Source organism: Oncorhynchus keta, chromosome 8 (genome assembly GCF_023373465.1).
Source record: "Oncorhynchus keta strain PuntledgeMale-10-30-2019 chromosome 8, Oket_V2, whole genome shotgun sequence".
NCBI classification, from domain to species: domain Eukaryota; kingdom Metazoa; phylum Chordata; class Actinopteri; order Salmoniformes; family Salmonidae; genus Oncorhynchus; species Oncorhynchus keta.
Genome location: NC_068428.1, coordinates 3,984,856 through 4,005,061, shown reverse-complemented (window position 1 = coordinate 4,005,061; position 20,206 = coordinate 3,984,856). Strand labels below are relative to the sequence as shown.

The 20,206-nt window shown below is 44.4% G+C and overlaps 1 protein-coding gene across 6 annotated transcripts in view; it reads right to left on the bottom strand.

Moving 5' to 3' along the window:
* Positions 1-20,206, bottom strand: part of myo6a (myosin VIa) — a 95,272-nt gene that overhangs the window by 9,208 nt on the left and 65,858 nt on the right. For 2 of the 6 annotated variants that reach the window (XM_052523389.1, XM_052523390.1), the window contains exons 21-31: positions 19,042-19,172; positions 18,838-18,915; positions 17,924-18,053; positions 16,641-16,731; positions 15,606-15,756; positions 8,486-8,694; positions 7,795-7,873; positions 2,161-2,321; positions 1,952-1,993; positions 1,534-1,572; positions 228-266 (exon numbers count right to left, since the gene is read on the bottom strand). In XM_052523389.1, coding sequence (XP_052379349.1) covers positions 228-266; positions 1,534-1,572; positions 1,952-1,993; positions 2,161-2,321; positions 7,795-7,873; positions 8,486-8,694; positions 15,606-15,756; positions 16,641-16,731; positions 17,924-18,053; positions 18,838-18,915; positions 19,042-19,172 — 1,150 coding nt within the window. The remainder of the gene's footprint in view (positions 1-227; positions 267-1,533; positions 1,573-1,951; positions 1,994-2,160; positions 2,322-7,794; positions 7,874-8,485; positions 8,695-15,605; positions 15,757-16,640; positions 16,732-17,923; positions 18,054-18,837; positions 18,916-19,041; positions 19,173-20,206) is intronic. The other 4 variants (XM_052523393.1, XM_052523394.1, XM_052523391.1 and 1 more) reach the window with 3 other exon arrangements.

Sequence of the window (20,206 nt, the reverse complement as noted above, 5' to 3'; positions counted from 1 at the left end):
AAAGACACCGGCTGATTTGAAAAACAATCATCCATCCATTTGCATGGTGAGGAACCCTACCCCATTGTGTAGGAACACTACAATGTTTAATTGTGTGGAATTATGAAGAATTAGCCTAAATGATACATATCTACTAAGAATATTAGTATTGATACGCAGAATCACACGTTTTGATCGTAACGATTACCTGAGATTTAATTCATGGAATTGAAAGGATTTCTACCCACCTAGACAGAAGCTCAGACATTTCCTTGGCCATTTCCTCCCTAAAAGGACATGATGAGCCCAGCATAATAAGAGTTAGAACCACTTTCAATACCAGCCAACTGTCACATTGATTGCAGTTGTAAGACAGGAGAGAGAAAGAAGGCGTGTAAAAGAGAGAAAAGGTGTGTGTGCAGGTGCAGCCAGGAATATAATGCACTCTCCCTCCCTGGAACACTGCTGGTTTACTGGTCACTGTATCATCTAAGCAGGTCTCACATTGTGGCGTGACAGCGGCTGATCAGGCGGACAGTAGCCACGCTGTTAAGAGCGTTGGGCCAGTAACCGGAAAGTTGCTGGTTTGAATCCCTGAGCATACTAGGTGAAAAAATAATAATCTGTCCATGTTCCCTTGAGCAAAGCACTTAACCCTAATTGCTCCCGTACGTCGCTCTGGATAACTGTCTAAATGACTCAAATGTAAATCTGTGTGTGTGTGTGTGAGATCCTTTCCGCATGAGGCCGTGTGAACAGCCTAGAGCTCAGCATGTGAACTGTTGCAGCTATAAACAGAAACGCTTAGCTTCACTTGCAAATCTGTGGACACCACCAACAAACTTAGATTTGATCTACAGGGCCACCGATTATACTTACCACTGATGTTCTCACTCCTGTTGTTTGAAGTATAAAAAAATACTTAAAAACGACTAGCACTTCTCTTCCCGGTTTGCGCACTCCCAGGTGATGTAAAACTGAGAGAATGTGTACATTCTAATAGCTATGCTCTGCCTATAACATGTATTACTGTGTTTCCAAGCAATTTCTTATTACCGGATGAGAGAGAGCGTATTTCCAAAGAAATCTTTTATACTGACAGGAGCGGTGGCTTGTAAAAGAGAGTAACCACATGGCAAATCCATTATGACCCTTCAAAACACCCTTTCAGAGTGCACATCAGCATGTCTTTGAGTCACAACGTGACACATCCATCAACACGTAGGTTAGTGAGTTGGTGCAGTTCAGGGGCTTGTGGGAATGCTGTGGGGAACAGAGGTCTAGTTGGCAGATGTGGAATAGATTAGTAATATCAAGATAACGGTCAGTGCAGTCAGCCTAGCTGTTGCTTTTCCCACAATGCATTATTTTCAGCCTCAGGGCTAAAAAAGAAAACAAAAAGCATGCAAAAAGAAGTGCAGATCCTTATAGTTCATTAATAGAAAACATAACGTGTGATATTCTACGTGCACCTAGTCTGAATTTAAAAGAAGAAGTGCAAGTGTGCTGAAGGTGTATTTACACAGCAAAGGTGATGTTTAAAAAGGAACCTACATGGACATGCCCTTGAGCTTTTGAGATCCACCTGCTCCACTGCAACAAGAGAATGATGAGGATTACAACCGTACACAATACAATGGGGAACTGGAAGAAAAGGTGCTTCCTTTTCCTCTTTCTTTGATTGGTTAAAAGGACAGATCATTCCTCTGGTAATAATTTGAAAATAAATGGACTTGATTGATAGAGTGAGCTCAGTCATGTCTGGGAATCAAATTCGGAGGTCAATTTCCTGGTACACGTAAATGTACTTGGTGAAATCTAGCATCAATCAATGGCTGTGTTTGCATGTAAGAGGTAAGGTTGGTTTAGCTGGCAGATTGCTACAGCATGCAGGGTAGTTATGTTTCACTGGTCAGGTTAAGGTTGGACAGGGGGGGGGGGGGGTTAAGGGGTTTAAATCTTGGTGTCTTACGTAGCGCTCTCTGGGGATGATGGAACACCTGAGGTGCCGTTACTGGGAGAAGAGAAGAAGAGAAGAGATTGGTTAGGCAGGCCTACAGACGGTCAGAGTCTCTCCCCAGGTCCAAAGTCCTCATCAAGAACCATCTCTGGGGACCCTCTCTCATCAGAGGGTAACAGATGGTCTATGGAGGTGTGTTAGCGGTGTTAGTGAGCTGTTACCTGCGCAGGCCTGCGTCGTTCTGGCTCTCCTCTGGGATGAGTTCAGCCTCGCTCTGGGCGATCCTCATTGCCAGCTCCCTGTCGCGTCTTTCCTGCTCCAAGATGTTCTGGCGCACCGCCTCCTCCTCTCGCTCAGCCTCCAGCTGAACATCCATCTCCGCCTGCAGAGACCGTTTACTTTAATATACGTGCTCACACACACACACCAGGATGTTGTAATGAACAAGCGCAAATACACAAAGTACAGCATCCAATAACACACCCAAGGCAGCGTAGAATGAGCCCTGTGGGAGTGAGGCGAGTCATTTCCTCTGTTACGCTGATGGACCCAGTAATATGATGGATGGTCCTGCCTGCACCATGTCCTTATGAGCACATTTTCATAAGTCACTCCTTGCCCAAGCCAGACTCATGAAGGGCACCAAAGACGCCTTGTATGAAGATGACGCATATAAACATGGGAATGACGTTTTACAGCGCTCTCAAAATAGCAGCTGATCACTGCAGGCTCGGGATGACTGCAGGTTCACAAGATTGGGTGATACTCCCTTTGGCACCTTCAAAAATGGCCCTCCCAGTCTTGTCCTCCCAGTCTACATCTGCTCCCCCCGCCACAGTCTCTATATAGTCTGTCAGGGACTTAACCACAGAGATGTAAAGGAGGTGGCTATATGTGTGGCAGGGCCTGATTAGACTCGTTACACATCCACTAATGAGCCTTTCCTCCGCCTGTCGATCCCTGAGGGACTGTTAGCTGTAGTCTACAGGAGCTGGCCACCATCCAGGGTCAGGAGATAAGCAGCCTTCAGGCGTGCAACTAGGGAATGGAGTCCACATTACCAAGCCAAGCACATTTACCTTTTGGTCAAGTTTTCTACTGGGAAAAAATACAAGGGGCAGGGTTGAAAATATCACCGCATTTCTTTGGCAATAAGATCAATGGAGAACTTGTGTTCAAAGAAACCAGTGGTGGAGAATGTACCCAATTGTCATTCTGGAGTAAAAGTATAGATACCTTAATAGAAGGTTACTCAAGTAAAAGTCACCCAGTAAAATACTACTTGAGTAAAAGTATTTGGTTATAAATATACTTAAGTATCAAAAGTAAATGTAATTGCTAAAATATAATTAAGTATCAGAAGTAAAAATCACTTAAAATTCCTTATATTAAGCAAAGTAGGCAGCACCATTTTCTTGTTTTTAAAATATATGGATAGCCAGGGGCACACTCCAACACTCAGACATCATTTACAAAAGAAGCATTTGTGTTTAGTGAGTCCGCCAGATCAGAGGCAGAAGAGATGACCATGTGTTGTCTTGATAAATGTGTGAATTTGACCCTTTTCCTGTCCTGCTCAGCATTCAAAATGTAACTTTTGGGTGTCAGGTAAAATGTTGCAGAGTTAAAAGTACAATGTTTTCTTTAGAAATGTAGTGAAGTAAAAGTAGTCAAAAATATAAATAGTTAAGTACAGATACATAAAGTACTACTTAAGTAGTTTTGGGGGTAACAGTACAACTTCAGATCGTCCCCTCGCCCATACCCGGGCGCGAACCAGGGACCCTCTGCACACATCATCAATAGTCACCCACGAAGCATCGTTACCCATCGCTCCACAAAAGCCGCAGCCCTTGCAGAGTTAGGGGAACTACTACTTCAAGGTCTCAGAGCAAGTGACGTCACCGATTGAAACGCTATTTAGCGCGAACACCGCTAACTAGCTAGCCATTTCACATCTGTTACACTTACACCACTGAAAGAAACACCTGGGTTGAGAGAAATGCCATTCAGGAAGACAACCGCCGAGACATGAAGGTAGTCAAATTCCACGTGACCATTTAGTTCTAGTAATTAGACTTCTCCAAGCTCTGATGCTGCTGGTGGTCATTAGTAGTCTACCAAAACCTGCTACTTGCCTGGTAGTCAGCACTCTATTGTCCCTAATCACTCTGACATCAATGCAAATGTAATCGAAAATCTAATCAAACTTCATGAGCTCATGTTGCGCAGCATTTCTATAGGCTATGCATTTGTACTGGAAAACAGAGTGATGGCCTCTAATAAAAAGAGGACCTCATCAGCTTTCTATCGGCTAGGCCTACTATATTTATTTCAACTTTCCTAATATTAAGTACATTGCTTATCTTTACAACAGGAGTATAGCCTACCTGGCTGGCATGAAAATGAATCACGGGAAAAGTGTCCTCAATTCATTGTAAGTGCATAGATGACATGCATTTTCTCCGTTGCCCCTGCTTCAAGATTGGACCATTAGCACGCACCTTTCTAAATCCCCAAAATGTCACATATTATTTAGTATATGTAAAGACAAGAATAAATCAAGAATAGTCTGATGGGTGACAATATTAGCCTATCACTTGTGAATGATGTCCAGCATAAGGCAAGAAATTATGCATTTTTTGTTGCAACTTTTTCTACATCAAACTGTGTTCGAATACCCATATTAACATACTGTATACTACGTACTTAATGAGCATATACTATTAGTTTATTTTTAGTTTTCTGTAAACGAACCGTATGCTTTCAGTTGTGCTGTTAGCCTGTCAACCTGAAGTTGATGCTGTTGCTATGCAACATCTTAATTGCTAGTTAGCATAACAAATTACATTATAAGACTTCGGATGTGTTCTTAAATTCAATCTGGAGTGCCAGAGTGCGCTCGTAAATTCAGAGCGTTTGTCAAATTGTCAGTTTGTAAATTGAGCGTTTCGCGCTCGGAGCGCACACTGGACGCTTGGGTTTATTTGAGCGTTCTGACCTTTCAACCGCAGTCAAGCACCCAAGCTAACGTTGGCTAGCTTGCTACTTCCAGACACAAATGAGACCACTGACCATTTTACTCGCCCTAGCAGAGTTGGTTAGACAGTTTATGTTATCCAGAGCGTCGGTGACCAAATGTGATGCTGGCAACAATTTAATTACGCTTTTTTTACTGGACGTTTACTGACACCGGCCATATTCAACCGGTTTTGTGCGCTCGTAAATTCATTATTTTGCACTGTCTCGTACACTCAGACAAGAGTGCTCTGAAATCGAAGTAGATAGCCAGAGCGAATTAACGAAAGCACCCGAGTGTCCATTGAGAACGCACAACGACTATACCATTTAGCTAAGAATGGGAATAATCAAGTCAATAAACGTTGGGTATCTAGATGTCCTATAGTTAATATACTGGCAAGTTTGATGTATAAGTACAGCAGCCAACTAACGTTAGGTATCTAGCTAACAACAGAGTATCTTTACAGCAGTGTGTACCTACGTCGTTCGTAAGGACAGTGTTGCTAACAAATTGTCAGCCAATATAACGCATAAGATAACTTGAGTATGAGTATTCGAACACAGCTATATCCTCACAGTTCATGTAGCCTATATGTTTTGATAAGGTTTGTATCACAACGAAAGTGGCCAAATAACTTATTAAAATGAAGCACAAATCATGTGACGTAAAGCCTGGAAGACATGCATACATAAGCAGCGCATGAGTTTCAAGTTTGAGGAAGATAATTTTCACCATAAAGCTGCACCTTTATAATAAAAGCATGACTTGCCTAAATCACATTTGCGGTCACTTTTGATAATGGTGTTTTCCGCAAATGGAACATAAGCGCTTATAGCCTACTGCCATGTGCGCGTGAAGAAATAGCCTAATAATTTGTCAACATTTTAAGCCAAATGTTCGTATCTGTTGCATCAGTCACATTGCATATTTTGATACTAGTGGTAGTATTAAATTGAGATCCATTGCATCCCACAACTGTCCCAGACTATGTTTGGAATATTTATTTCTCGCTAAGAATATAATAGGTCAACTTTTGTACTATGGGGGATAATTGATTGACATAGGCTACTGCTTTTGCTGTTAGTAAAGGTCTACTCATCTTGTTGGCTGAAGTAAATGTGGACAGTTCTTTCAATATCGTCAATATGCACCTCGGAATTGGATAAGGACACATGCAGTTGCGTCCCCGATGTGTCTGTCTTCACTTGTAACCTGTGTGAAAGACCCAATTACAGTGCCTTGCGAAAGTATTCGGCCCCCTTGAACTTTGCTACCTTTTGCCACATTTCAGGCTTCAAACAAAGATATAAAACTGTATTTTTTTTGTGAAGAATCAACAAGTGGGACACAATCATGAGTGGGACACAAGCCGAATACTTTCGCAAGGCACTGTACGTGATGGAGAGCCATGTGAGTGAGAGGTGCTTTGGAGCTCGCAGCAATCAGGGAGAACGGCACAACTTGGCACTCCGGGCAAAGGGTACAACAGCCACTGGCCGCAAAAGGCATGGATTTTTTATGGGGCATTACGGTCACACATTCCGCCGTGAAATTCTAGGCATTATCAAGTGCTTGTCAAATTGTCAATGAGAGACTGATGAAGGGTGTACAGCCTGCGCTTGTCTTTCAAGTGACTTTTTTCAAATCATCATTAGAGTCGCATTATGCAGCCTTACAATGTATAACAATTCAAAACATATAGCCCAACATTTGTAGAACAACCAAAGTTACATTAATAACTCTAAACTAAACAAAGAAATAGGTACTCCTATATGCTAACTGCTCAACACAGAATAGCCGCATGTGCGCACTCCCTCAAATAGTTGAGAAAATATTGTTTTTCTATTCAGCTTTGTTCTAAGCAAATCTTGTCTGGTAAATTAACTAGTGTAGCCCACAGCCATTTTGGCATTGCCAGATCAGGACCTAACATAAGGACAACTCAGAGTATGCTATTCTGTTCTTCTGAAATAGACTCTTCCTATCATGCTTCTTTAGACCTGTCTAAAATAAATAATGGATTTATTGTGAAAGTAGAGGTTATAAGGTTATATTACATGGATTTATTCAACTTAAAATGTAGATGTTCCAAAGGTCTGCATCAGTGGCATATAGGCCACGATATGCTAAATGTGTTTATGTTAATTAAAATGGTAAGTTACCGTGAGACCGACAGTTATTTGCTTGACAATAACCAGCTGACAAAATTTTGTGACCGTCACAACCCTGTTTCCTCCCAAAACTCAAACATCTGCAGTGTAAATCATGCATATTCATACCAACGTGTACACGGAAGCCAAATGTGATGTTGATGAGTTATCTAAAGGTTAAAAAGGCTGAGTAAGCACCAACCCCGTCCCTGGCTCAGGGTGGGCTCTTGGCCAGACACTGATTTAAGAGTGCAGTTTTCAGCAATAAAAGCTAAAAAGCCTGTAGATTATCCAGGGTCAGATCTCTGGGGCGCTTTCGTGCTATCCCTCTTCAGATGGACAACATGGGGAGCCAGATGGACAGTATATAAACATCAGAAGTCTAACCATCTCCACGGAACTGGAGTGAGTGGGTGTAGAGAGCTAGTCAATGAGTGAGTTCGAGAGAGAGCGAGAAGGCGCGCGAGAGAAAGAGCTCGGAGCTCGAGAGAGAGAGAAAGAGCTCGAGAGAGTGAAAGTGAAAGAGCTCAAGAGAAAGCTCAAGAGAGTTGGAGGATGGGGAGAAGAGCAGCACAGAAGTTGAGGGAGTTCATCTGCCAGAGAACATTAAGTAAAGCATGTACGACACTCTGCAAAAGACATTGACAAGGAGAAACCAACCATGGAAGAACACTGCCACTAACCTGAAGCTTCCTCTCCTCTTCTTCCCTCTTCTTCCGCTCCTCTTCCTCATGTTTTCTCTTCAGCTCCATCTCTGCTTTCCTGAGGAAGAGGGAGAATAAGAAAGGCTGTTAGGGACTGGTGTCACAGAGAGTCATAAAGGTTGAACTTCATCATCAATACTGTATCATACAGCAGCTCCTCAGTACTAGTCAAGCTCATACAGTCTGTAGATCAATACTTTATCCATCCTGGTAGGACACTGCTACAGAATTAAGGGAGGTGAAACAGATGAATCAATTCAATTGGATTCAACCAATAAATAAATCACTGGGTTAAAAAATCCAACCTACAGTAAGTGACCACTGGAAGAGCCCTGATAATTGCATTACGACATCTATGACTTTATCAAGGTCCTCTGACATGGTCATGCTCTAAGTGCCTCCACAGTAGGTAGGCCTAGTTATTAGACCATATCCATGATGGTGCCCTTCAGTTACCAGGCATATAAAGTTGGCAGAGTCGTCGGAGGTCCATAAAGTTTTGGTAGTCGTCTCTAATGCCTTAAATTAGGATCTAGTGACAGATACAATAGGCCATTAGTTCTGCTCAATGGTTTTATACACCAATGAAAAGAGGGGAGGACACTAAGCATGACTAATGTATCTGACAACCTCTGCTCTCTTTTCATCCCTCCATCTCCCCTCCACTCACAGGCGCCTGTCGTCTTCTTCCTGCTTGCGGCGCTGCTCTTCCTCCGCCCTCCTATTCTTCTCTCTCGCCATCTCTTCCTGGATCTTCTTCAGTCGCTCCTTCTCCTCCTCCTCCTTCTTCTTGTTCTGCATGGCGGTCAGCAGTTGCTCTGACCGGGTCACCAGGGCCTGGTAGTCATGGTCGATGTCCATGCGGGTCATGACTGTAGTCTGAGGAGAAAGTAGAGTCCCGTGAAAGAGGCATCAGCCAATATTTGATTGAATTCAGTAAAGACCAAGTAAGAGCAAACATGGGGGTGCAGTATCCACCCAATCCCTACATTGAAGGGGGAGTAGGACATCTCTACAGGTAAGGTGTGAGAGAGATTTCATTAACCTCGAAAACAAACAAACAAATACACAATGCAAATATTAAGCTACTCCTCTCCATTATTTTGTATTAAATTGAGCAAAATCTTGGCGCGTGTTGCAATAGTACTTCAGCTTTGTTGGCTTGGTCGAATTGGCTATTGAAGGGACTAATTAGCCCCTACACACTTAATTTTCACTCCCTCGGCTTTGGGACACTTTCGCAAATGGAGGGCTGAGAGGAAGGGTCTGGTTTGGGATTCAGCAAGTCTCCTTGCAGCAAACAGAAATACGATCTGGAACACCTTCCCAGACCATCAAGACTCACGCCTCAACTAATTGGACTTGATGGCACGGGAGGGTATTCAAGTTCATATTTCTATTGGGCCATCTCTGTCCCTGAGCACTAACACATTCATCCCAAATCAGAGCCCTACATTTGTGACTGCTGGCATTTACAGAGCTTCCACAGACAGTGGTGTAGGTTTGAATTAGAGGCAAACGTATTACAGCAACACACTGCTGCTGATGAATATTCATACACATCTGCCGTCAAAGTAACCTTTTATCAGGCCCTATTCTGCCCCGCAGCTGTGGTGATGTTTGATGTGTTTTACTACCACCCAAGGACACGGATACAGAGAGTCTCCTCACTCGGTTTTCAGAACCCAAACATCCGTTGAATTATGCGTCGTCTACGACATCAGATTCTGAAGTCACACTTAACAGCATTTGATGTTAGTGTCACCTTAAAAGGCCCACTACTCTACAATAAAAAGCGATTGAATAAACCCCTGCATTCCATTCTGCTAGCAAAGGTGCAAACTTTGGAAAATAAAATCGATGACCTACCCAGAAAATTAAACTACCAACAGGACATTCAAAACTGTAGTATCTTATGCTTCACGGAGTTGTGGCTGAACAACGACATAATCAACATACTGGTTATACGCCGTCTCGGCAGGATAAAACACAGGCGTCTAGTAAGTCAAGGGGCGGCGGACTATGTATTTTGGTAAATAATAGCTGGTGCACGATATCTAAGGAAGCCTCGAGGTTTTGCTCACCTGAGGTAGAGTATCCCATGATGAGCTGTAGACCACACTATCGACCTAGAGTTTCTGTATTTTTCATAGCTGTCTACATACAGAGGCTGGCACTAAGACCGCACTCAATGAGCTGCAAACAGGAAAACGCGCACCCAGAGATGGTGCTCCTGGTGGCCGGGGAATTTAATGCAGGCAAAATTAAATTAGTTTTACATAATTTCTAACAGCATGTTAAAAAAATTCTAGACAACCTTTACTCCACACACAGAGACGCGTACAAAGCGCTCTGCCCTCCATTTTGGCATATCTGACCATTATTCTTGTCCTCCTGAGTCCTGCTTACGAGCAAAAATGAAAGCAGGAAGCACCAGTGACTTGATAAATAAAAAAAAGTGGTCAGATGAAGCAGATGCTAAACTACAGGACTGTTTTGCTAGCACAGATTGGAATATGTTCTGGGATTCCTCCGTTGGCATTGAGGAGTACACCTCATCAGTCATTTGCTTCATCAATAAGTGCATCGATGACGTCGTCCCCACAGTGACCGTATGTTCATACCCCAACCAGAAGCCATGGATTACAGGCAACATTCGCACTGAGCTAAAGGCTAGACCTGCTCGCTTTCAAGGAGTGGGACTCTAGCCTGGAAGCTTATAAGAAATCACACTAAGCCCTCCGACGAACAATCAAACAGGCAAAGCGTCAATACAGGACTAAGATCGAAACGTACTACGCCAGCTCTGACGTTCGTCGGATGTGGCAGTGCTTGCAAACCATTAAACTACAAAGGGAAGCACAGCCGAGAGCTGCCCAGTGACACAAGCCTTCCAGACGAGCTAAACTACTTGTATGCTCGCTTTGAGGCAATTAACACTGAAACATGCATGAGAGCACCAGCTGTTTCAGAAGACTGATCACGATCTCCGCAGCAGATGGGGGTAAGACCTTTAAACAGGTCAATATTCACAAGGCCGCAGGACCAGACGGATTATATGTACTGCGGACATGTACTGCGAGCATGTGCTGACCAACTGGCAAGTGTCTTCACTGACTTTTTCAACCTGTCCCTGACATAGTCTGTAATACCAACATGTTTCAAGCAGACCAACATAGTCCCTGTGACCGAGAACACTAATGTAATCTGCCTAAATGACTACCGACCCATAGCACTCATCTTTATCCATGAAGTGCTTTGAAAGGCTGGTCATGGCTCACTTCAACACTATTATCCCACAAACCCTAGACCCACTCAAATTTGCATACCGCCCTAACAGATCCACAGATGCAATCTCAATTGCACTCCACACTGCCCTTTCCCACCTGGACAAAAGGAACACCTATGTGAGAATACTATTCATTGACTACAGCTCTGCGTTCAACACCAGTGTCCTCAAAGCTCATCAATAAGCTAAGGAACCTGGGACTAAACACCGCCCCCTGCAACTGGATCCTGGACTTCCTGACTTGCCGCCCCCATGTGGCATGGGTAGGTAACAACATCCGCCACCCTGATCCTCAACACAGGGGCCCCTCAGGGGTGCATGCTCAGTCCCCTCCTGTACTCCCTGTTCACTCATCACTCCAACACCATCATTAAGTTTGCTGATGAAACAGACCAGCCTGATCACTGACGACGAAGAGACAGCCTATAGGGAGGAGGTCAGAGACCTGGCAGTGTGTTGCCAGGGCAATAACCTCTCCCTCAATGTGATCAAGACTAAGGAGATTGTGGACTACAGGAAAAAGAGAACAGAGCACACCCCCATTCTCATCGAAGGGGCTGTAGTGGAGCAGGTTGAAAGCTTCAAGTTCCTTGGTGTCCACATCAACAAACTAACATGGTCCAAGCACACAAAGAGTTGTGATCAGGGTACGACAAAACCTATTCCTCTTCAGGAGACTGAAAAGGTTTGGCATGGGTCCTCAGAATCCTCAAAAGGTTCTTTAGTTGCACAATCGAGAGCACTGGTTGCATCAATGCCTGGTATGGCAACTGCTCGGCCTCTGACCGCAAGGCACTACAGAGGGTAGTGCATATGGCCCAGTACGTCACTGGGGCAAAGCTTCCTGCCATCCAGGACCTTTATACCAGGCAGTGTCAGAGGAAGGCCCTAAAAATCGTCAAAGACTCCAGCCACCCTAGTCATACTGTTCTCTATGCTACCACACGGCAAGCGGTACCGGAGCGCCAAGTCTAGGTCCAAGAGGCTTCTAAACAGCTTCTACCCCCAAGCCATAAGATTCCTGAACATCTAATCAAATGGCTACCCAGACTATTTGCATTGCCACCCCCCTCTTTTACATCGCTGCTACTCTGTTGTTATCATCTATGCATAGTCACTTTAATAACTCTACCTACATGTACATATTACCTCGACGAACCGGTGCCGCCGCACATTGACTCTGTACCAGTTACCCCCCGTATATAGTCTTGCTATTGTCATTTTACTGTTGCTGTTTAACTACTTGTTACTTTTATTTCTTATTATTTTTTATTTATTTAACCAGGGAGGCCAGTTGAGAACAAGTTCTCATTTACAACTGCAACCTGGCCAAGATAAAGCAAAGCAGTGCGACAAAAACAGTTAAACGTACAGTCAATAATACAATAGAAAAATCTATGTGCAGTGTGTGCAAATGTAGACGAGTAGGGAGGTAAGGCAATAAATAGGCCAGAGGCGAAATAATTACAATTGAGCATTAACACTGGAGTGAGATGTGCAAGTAGAGATACTGAGGTGCAAAAGAGCAAGAGGATAAGTAAAAATATGGGGATGAGGTAGTTGGGTGTGCTATTTACAGATAGGCTGTGTACAGGTACAGTGATCAGTAAGCTGCTGACAGCTGACGCTTAAAGTTAGAGGGGGAGATATAAGTCTCCAGGATCAGTGATGTTTGCAATTCGTTCCAGTCATTGGAAGCAGAGAACTGGAAGGAAAGGCAATGGAAGGAAAGGCAACCAAAGGAAGTGTTGGCTTTGGGGATGACCAGTGAAATATACCTGCTTGAGCGCGTTCTACGGGTGGATGTTGCTATGGTGACCGGTGAGTTGAGATAAGACTTTTAGATGACCTGGAGCCAGTGGGCAAGGGTGTAGCAAGGACCAGCCAACGAGAGCATACCGGTCACATTGGTGGGTAGTGTATGGGGCTTTGGTGACGAAACAGATGGCACTGTGATAGCAAATTGGATGCAGTCTGAGTAGTGTTGGAGGCCATTTTGTAAATGACATCACTGAAGTCAAGGATCGGTAGGATAGTCAGTTTTACGAGGGTATTTTTGGCAGCTTGAGTGAAGGAGGCCTTGTTGCGAAATAGGAAGCCGATTCTCGATTTAGTTTTGGATTGGAGATGCTTAATGTGAGTCTGGAAGAGGAGTTTAGAGTCTAACCAGACACCTAGGTATTTGTAGTTGTCCAAATATTCTAAGTCAGAACCGTCCAGAGTAGTGATGCTAGTCGGGTGGGAGTGTGCGGGCAGCAATCGGTTGAAGAGCATGCACTTAGTTTTACTAGCATTTAAAAGCAGTTGGAGGCCACGGAAGGAGTGTTGTATTGCATTGAAGCTTGTTTGGAGGTTTGTTAGCACAGTGTCCAAAGGGCCAGATGTATACAGAATGGTGTCGTCTGCCTAGAGGTGGATTAGCGAATCACTGGCAGAAAGAGCAACATCATTGATATACAGTGAGGGAAAAAAGTATTTGATCCCCTGCTGATTTTGTACGTTTGCCCACTGAGAAAGAAATGATCGGTCTATAATTAAGGTTTATTTGAACAGTGAGAGACAGAACAAAAAATCCTGAAAAACGCATGTCGAAAATGTTATAAATTGAATTGCATTTTAATGAGGGAAATAAGTATTTGACCCCCTCTCAATCAGAAAGATCTCTGGCTCCCTGGTGTCTTTTATACAGGTAACGAGCTGAGATTAGGAGCACACTCTTAAAGGGACGATGGACAGGGCCATGTACCGTCAAATCTTGGGTGAGAACCTCCTTCCCTCAGCTAGGGCGTTGAAAATGGGTCGTGGATGAGTATTCCAGCATGACAATGACCCAAAACACACGGCCAAGGCAACAAAGGTGTGACTCAAGAAGAAGCACATTAAGGTCCTGGAGTGGCCTAGCCAATCTGTGGAGGGAGCTGAAGTTTCGAGTTGCCAAACGTCAGCCTCGAAACCATAATGACTTGGAGAAGATCTGCAAAGAGGAGTGGGACAAAATCCCTTCTGAGATTTGTGCAAACCTGGTGGCCAACTATAAGAAACATCTGACCTCTGTGATTGCCAACAAGGGTTTTGCCACCAAGTACTAAGTCAAGTACTTGACCCCTCTGCAAAACATATTTCCCTCATTAAAATGCATATCGATTTATAACATTTGACATTACTTTCTTCTTGATTTTTTTGTTGTTAGTCTGTCTCTCACTGTTCAAATAAACCTACCATTAAAATTAGACCGATCATTTCTGTCAGTGGGCAAACGTACAAAATCAGCAGGGGATCAAATACTCCCCCCCACTGTATATACAGAGAAAAGAGTTGGCCTGAGAATTGAACCCTGTGACACCCCCATAGAGACTGCCAGAGGTCTAGACAACAGACCCGCCAATTTGACACACTGAACTCTGAGAAGTAGTTGGTGAACCAGGCGAGGGAGTCATTTAGAAGCTAAGACTTGAGTCTGCCGATAAGAATGCGGTGATTGAGTCGAAAGCCTTTGCCAGGTCGATGAAGACTGCTGCACAGTACTGTCTTTTATCGTTTAGGACCTCGAGCGTGGCTGAGGTGCTCGGAAACCAGATTGCATAGTGGAGAAGGTACGGTGGGATTCGAAATGGTCGGTAATCTGTTTGTCAACTTGGCTTTCGAAGATTTGATTTGTACAGCATTGTTGGCTAAGGGCTCATAAGTAAGCATTTCACTAAGGTCTACACCGGTTGTATTCAGAGCATGTGACTAATACAATTTGATCATTAACAGAACCTTAAAAATGAAAAGCTCATATACACGGCTCTCAGACAAGATGCATTTCTTCTCAAAATGCAGATCATAGCCCATGGACTGAGGCATCCTATTAAATCCAGCCTTGGCTCTGATGAAAAATACCTCCCATCTTAAAAAAAAGCCACGATGCCAATGGGTAGAGAGAGAAAAGGCCTGATTCAAATATACAGTATAGCTGCCAAAAAAAACCATCAGATCCTGTGAATAAATAACAAACCCTGTATCATGCTACTCACAAAATGAGAGAAAATGAACAGGGGAGTGATTTACAGCAGTCAAAGCTGCCCTCATTTAAAAGTCTTGAGGTTCCCAAGAGGTTCCCCAAAAATTCATAGTCTGTACACTGAGCCTGCCATAATTGCACACCATCTGGCTGGCTGAAGCCTATTATTAACAGGTAGAGCTTCCCTCCAACTATCCACCATGTGTTAAATATTCCACACTGGGATGAATGTGTTATATAAGCGCTATGCCTGCATCCCAAACCGCACCCCTTTTCATGTATAGTGGACTACTTTCGACCAGGGCCGTCGAAACGTGGAGAAATAATTTATTTCGAAATAGAGAGTTTCAACAAAATTGACAAAATAGACTTCTGATTTTGGATTCATAGACAAGAGGAGAAAGGGGTTATGTAGAAGTTTGACTTAAAAAGCAGAAAGGAGAGGTTTCATAGAACTCAGTGAGGTTACAAGGCTAGGGGGGGTATCATCTCACAGACCTTGATTTTGACCATGGTTGCATTGATGGAGGCATCCAGCTCTTGGATCTGCTTGCTCATCTCCTGCTTCCCCTCCTTCAGGCCGGCGATAACCTTGTTGAACTTATCCATCCTGTTCTTCAGGTTACGAACCTTCACCAGCCCATCGATCCTGTACCATACGCACACAGTTAGTCGAAGACATTTGGTTTTCAAATAATTACAAAAAACGCATAGTAACCTATCACACTGGCCTAGAAGCTCTGGGCCCGGTTGTAAAAAACACCTTTAGGGTTTACCTTAAGGAATAATGTTCCCCTACCTAAGGGAATTGTTTAAATATCAAATATCTCCTTAGGTAGGGGCATACTTAAGGGGTTTTACGGTAGTTTGAAGGCATGTTTGGCAGAAAGAGTATCTGGCTACATGGACACGACCTGAGTCACTCACTAAACGTCTCGTCAAAGAGATCTACAATCAAGACAGGACAACCAAATTGCTTCAGAGGATAATAAACCATGTTTCTTGTTACTTTTTATATGGCTTTCTAGTACGTCAAGCTAGCTTACAGAGTACCTATACCTAACGAGCCAGTTAGCTTTGTAGCCATGGACTGTGCACCTTCCACTGTTTAGCTAAGTAGCTAGCTGGTTGATGTTTTCCCCTTGGGAACCAGAAGAGATGAAAGCAACATTCCCCTCCCCTGTGTACATTGATATCCATACTGAATGAAGCCGTTAAGGGACAATTAACTTCCACTTAATTTAAGGGGGGGTGAACTTCACCTTAAAACGTTTGGTGCAACTGACTTAAAGTTAAGGACAATTAAAGGGAAGGGAGAAGTAACTGAAGGTGTTTCATGCAACCGGGCTCTGTGGTAATCAGTACAGATCTCCTGGAGCTTTACAAACGTAATAAGACAGTCCTGTGGCACCAGCTGGTACAGATAAGACTGTCTCCGTGGAGATGCATGCATCATGTGCTAAGCAGCCTGGCACCCCTGAGCTGTGAAAGTGCAGTATAATGAGGAAGAGAGGGGTATTAGAGGATACCCACCGGGGCTTGTGCTTCCTCCTGCACAGCCACATGCGCACCGTCTTCTGCATCTTGATGCAGGCACTGGCGCGGTACATCATCTTATTCCTCACTGTGGGAGACATGGAGCGTGAGAAAGAGAGGAGAGAAAGAGAATGACAACGAGAGCCCAGACATGTGGCGCGCCGCTGCTAAATGAATATAGGGGACACGCTGCACAGTACACTCCAGTGGTAATTCACACAGAAACAGCAGACTTTATGGAAATGTTGCCTCCGTGAGAGGTAAATCCAATGGGTCAAAGACTATGTGCGACGGAGTGCATGTTCCAAATGTCACCCTATTCCCTCATTAGTGCACTACTTTTGACCAGAGCCCTACCTAGGGGATAGGGTGCCATTTGGGACACAAACAAGGAGTGTAATATTGAGTACCATCCACCTTTTGCACTCAGAAGACTCAATTCGTCAGGGCATGGACTCTACAAGGTGTCGAAAGCTTTCCACGGGGATGTTGGGCCATGTTGACTCCAATGACTCCCAGAGTTTTGTCAAGTTGGATGTTGGTGGACCATCCTTGACACACGGGAAAACTGTTGAGCTTGAAAAAGCCAGCAGCGGTGCAGTTCTTGACACACTCATATCAGTGCGCCTGGCACCTACTTCACAGTTGTAAGGCACTTAAATATTTTTTCTTTCCCATTCACCCTCTGAATGACACACATACACAATCCATGTCTCAAGGCGTAAAAATCCTTCTTTAACCGGTCTCCTCCCCGTCATCTACGCGGTCAGTCCATGTCACGGAAAGAGCAGGGGTTCCTCATGTTCTGTACACCCAGTGTATACTGTCTGGGCAGGTAATAGATCATATCTGAAGGACTGAGGTGAACGGTCTGCCAACACGTCCCCACAGCACGTTAGAGTAATGGAGGAAAAAGCAATATCTTGGTCCAGGATGAAGAGGTTTAAAGTGACTGATTTGAGAGTTTTATGAGGCGGACTGATTATATCAGAGGACATCGCCACACAAAACAGATGGCCAGAGCCAGTTGGCGTTTTATGGTCAGAATTGGGTCGGAGCAACTGGTGCAAATCACTTTAAACCATTTGTCTCCTAAAACACGTGTTCACAAAACATATCAGCATAGGCGAGCTGATCTATGATCAGGTCCCCCCTGTCCATATAATTTCATTCATTATGACTTAATTGGGAAAACTGTCCCTAGATCAGCACTCTTACACTTTGAGAATACAGGCCCTGGTGTATAATGGTGATGTGGTAGGTAGCAGGATGTTACTCACATTTGATGACAGAGAGGGAACACCACTGGACCTTCTTCCAGCGGCTGCAGATGAGCCACTGGTTGACCTTCTTGACCAGCTCTGCCAGGTGGTCAGGGTCAGACTTCATGATCTGATCAAACTCCTTAAACTGAGGTGAGGACAGGTGGGGAGAGAGAGAGAGAGAGAGAGAGAGAGAGAGGAGGCAGACACGGGTGGGGAGAGAGAGAGGAGGCAGACACGGGTGGGGAGAGAGAGAGGAGGCAGACACGGGTGGGGAGAGAGAGAGGAGGCAGACACGGGTGGGGAGAGAGAGAGGAGGCAGACACGGGTGGGGAGAGAGAGAGGAGGCAGACACGGGTGGGGAGAGAGAGAGGAGGCAGACACGGGTGGGGAGAGAGAGGAGGCAGACACGGGTGGGGAGAGAGAGAGGAGGCAGACACGGGTGGGGAGAGAGAGGAGGCAGACACGGGTGGGGAGAGAGAGGAGGCAGACACGGGTGGGGAGAGAGAGGAGGCAGACACGGGTGGGGAGAGAGAACAGAGCAGTCAAAGGTACTTTCCCCTCTAAAACAGCCATCAGTATGCGGATGTTCCCTGCTCAGTGGAGATGACAATAGCGGGTGGATATATTAATTCAAAGCCATAACAGCAGTTTCTGTCTGGTCAGGGTCAATAGAGGATAACATATTTATTTACTCATAAGCACCAAACTACAGAGCTTCAATGTGAAATGCCAAACCACACATTTAACATCACTGACCAATTCATCTGGTGCAGAAATTAATACCCACAGTGGCTTATTATCAAAATCCCTTTCCCCTCACAGTCAAATGAGTAATGCGGATTCCTTTGAAGTGTATTCAGTCAGAGGAACATCGTAATGATGAGAACCAGCGCAATGACAACAGCAGAGACAGACCGTGGAGTTCTCACCTTCCCAGGTCTGAAGAACACTCTGGTCAGCCCAAACTTGTAGTCGTTCTCGTTCAGACCCAGCGCTTTGAATAAGGCCTGAAGCGCAAATAGAAGACGTCAATACATGTCATATCAACATGTCCAAACTGTGTTTGTAGAGGAGCCCAGAGCAGGGCCAGTGTGTGTGTGTGTGTGTGTGTGTGTGTGCCATGAGGCACTGACCTTGCAGAAGAGTCTTGGGTCCAGGCGAGTCAGCTTGGCAGGCATGTACTGCTTGTACATGTTGTAGAGCTCATGGAATGGCGCTCTGGAGGGGAAGCCTCCCTGCATGAGATCTAGCACAGACACCATTCCTACACAGACATACATAGGGGTCACTCCAGGCCAAAGAGAGAACACAACATCTTGGCACTTGTAACTAATGGCATCTTCATTGTCGAAGGGGGGATTTTTCCCCCCCGAACGATGCATCAAATAACCTTAAAGAATCAAATGTTGCATCAGATGTTGAGGCGTGACACGCCATTTAAATGTATTGTAAAACCATAGTTAAAGCTTCAATCTTCTCCTGTTCAGTCAGAGGTAAACTTCAACACACATTTCTGACTCATTCTTCCAATGTATCAAGCTAACGTTTGCGGAGTCCATCACCCACTCAATATAGTTAATGCACTACCATTTGTACTTAAACTCAAGAGAACTGGCGCAGAGTCTCACCCTTTATCTGTAAGATCACTAATGAGTTCGTGTAGATTAAAAATATATATATATATATATATAATCTGGCATCTCCAAGGACACAGAAGAAAAGGATGTCAAATGCAATATGCAGATTTACCAGGAGAATGGGACATTTCATTTGCCTAGCAGCCTTTAGTTTAAAAGGTCCAAGAAAGAGGAAAGTTCAGAAAACACTAAAGTAGAACAGCTCTTGGCTGTTGCCACCCCCCCCCCCACATAAAACCATCTAGGTCAAAGAGGATTGCTGTGGAACTGGGCACTGTTAAGTTATATATATGCCATTTAGCAGACGCTTTTATCCAAAGCGACTTACAGTCATGTGTGCATACATTCTACGTATGGGTGGTCCCGGGAATCGAACCCACTACCCTGGCGTTACAAGCGCCATGCTCTACCAACTGAGCTACAGAAGGATCAGGTCACTGGTAGGAACTTGTGATGAACAAGCAGAAACGTAGATGCTATACAGGTCATTTTGCATTTGATTGCTTTCGGGCAGATTCAAAATCCACATCTGTAGTCAGGTCTCCCAGTGTAGTTGTACGCAAGTTAAATATATACAAATGAATAATTAACGCTTTACAGTGCGTTAGGGAAACTCATCGTCATCCAACACCAATGTGGAGTGTGTGTTAAATGGCACCCT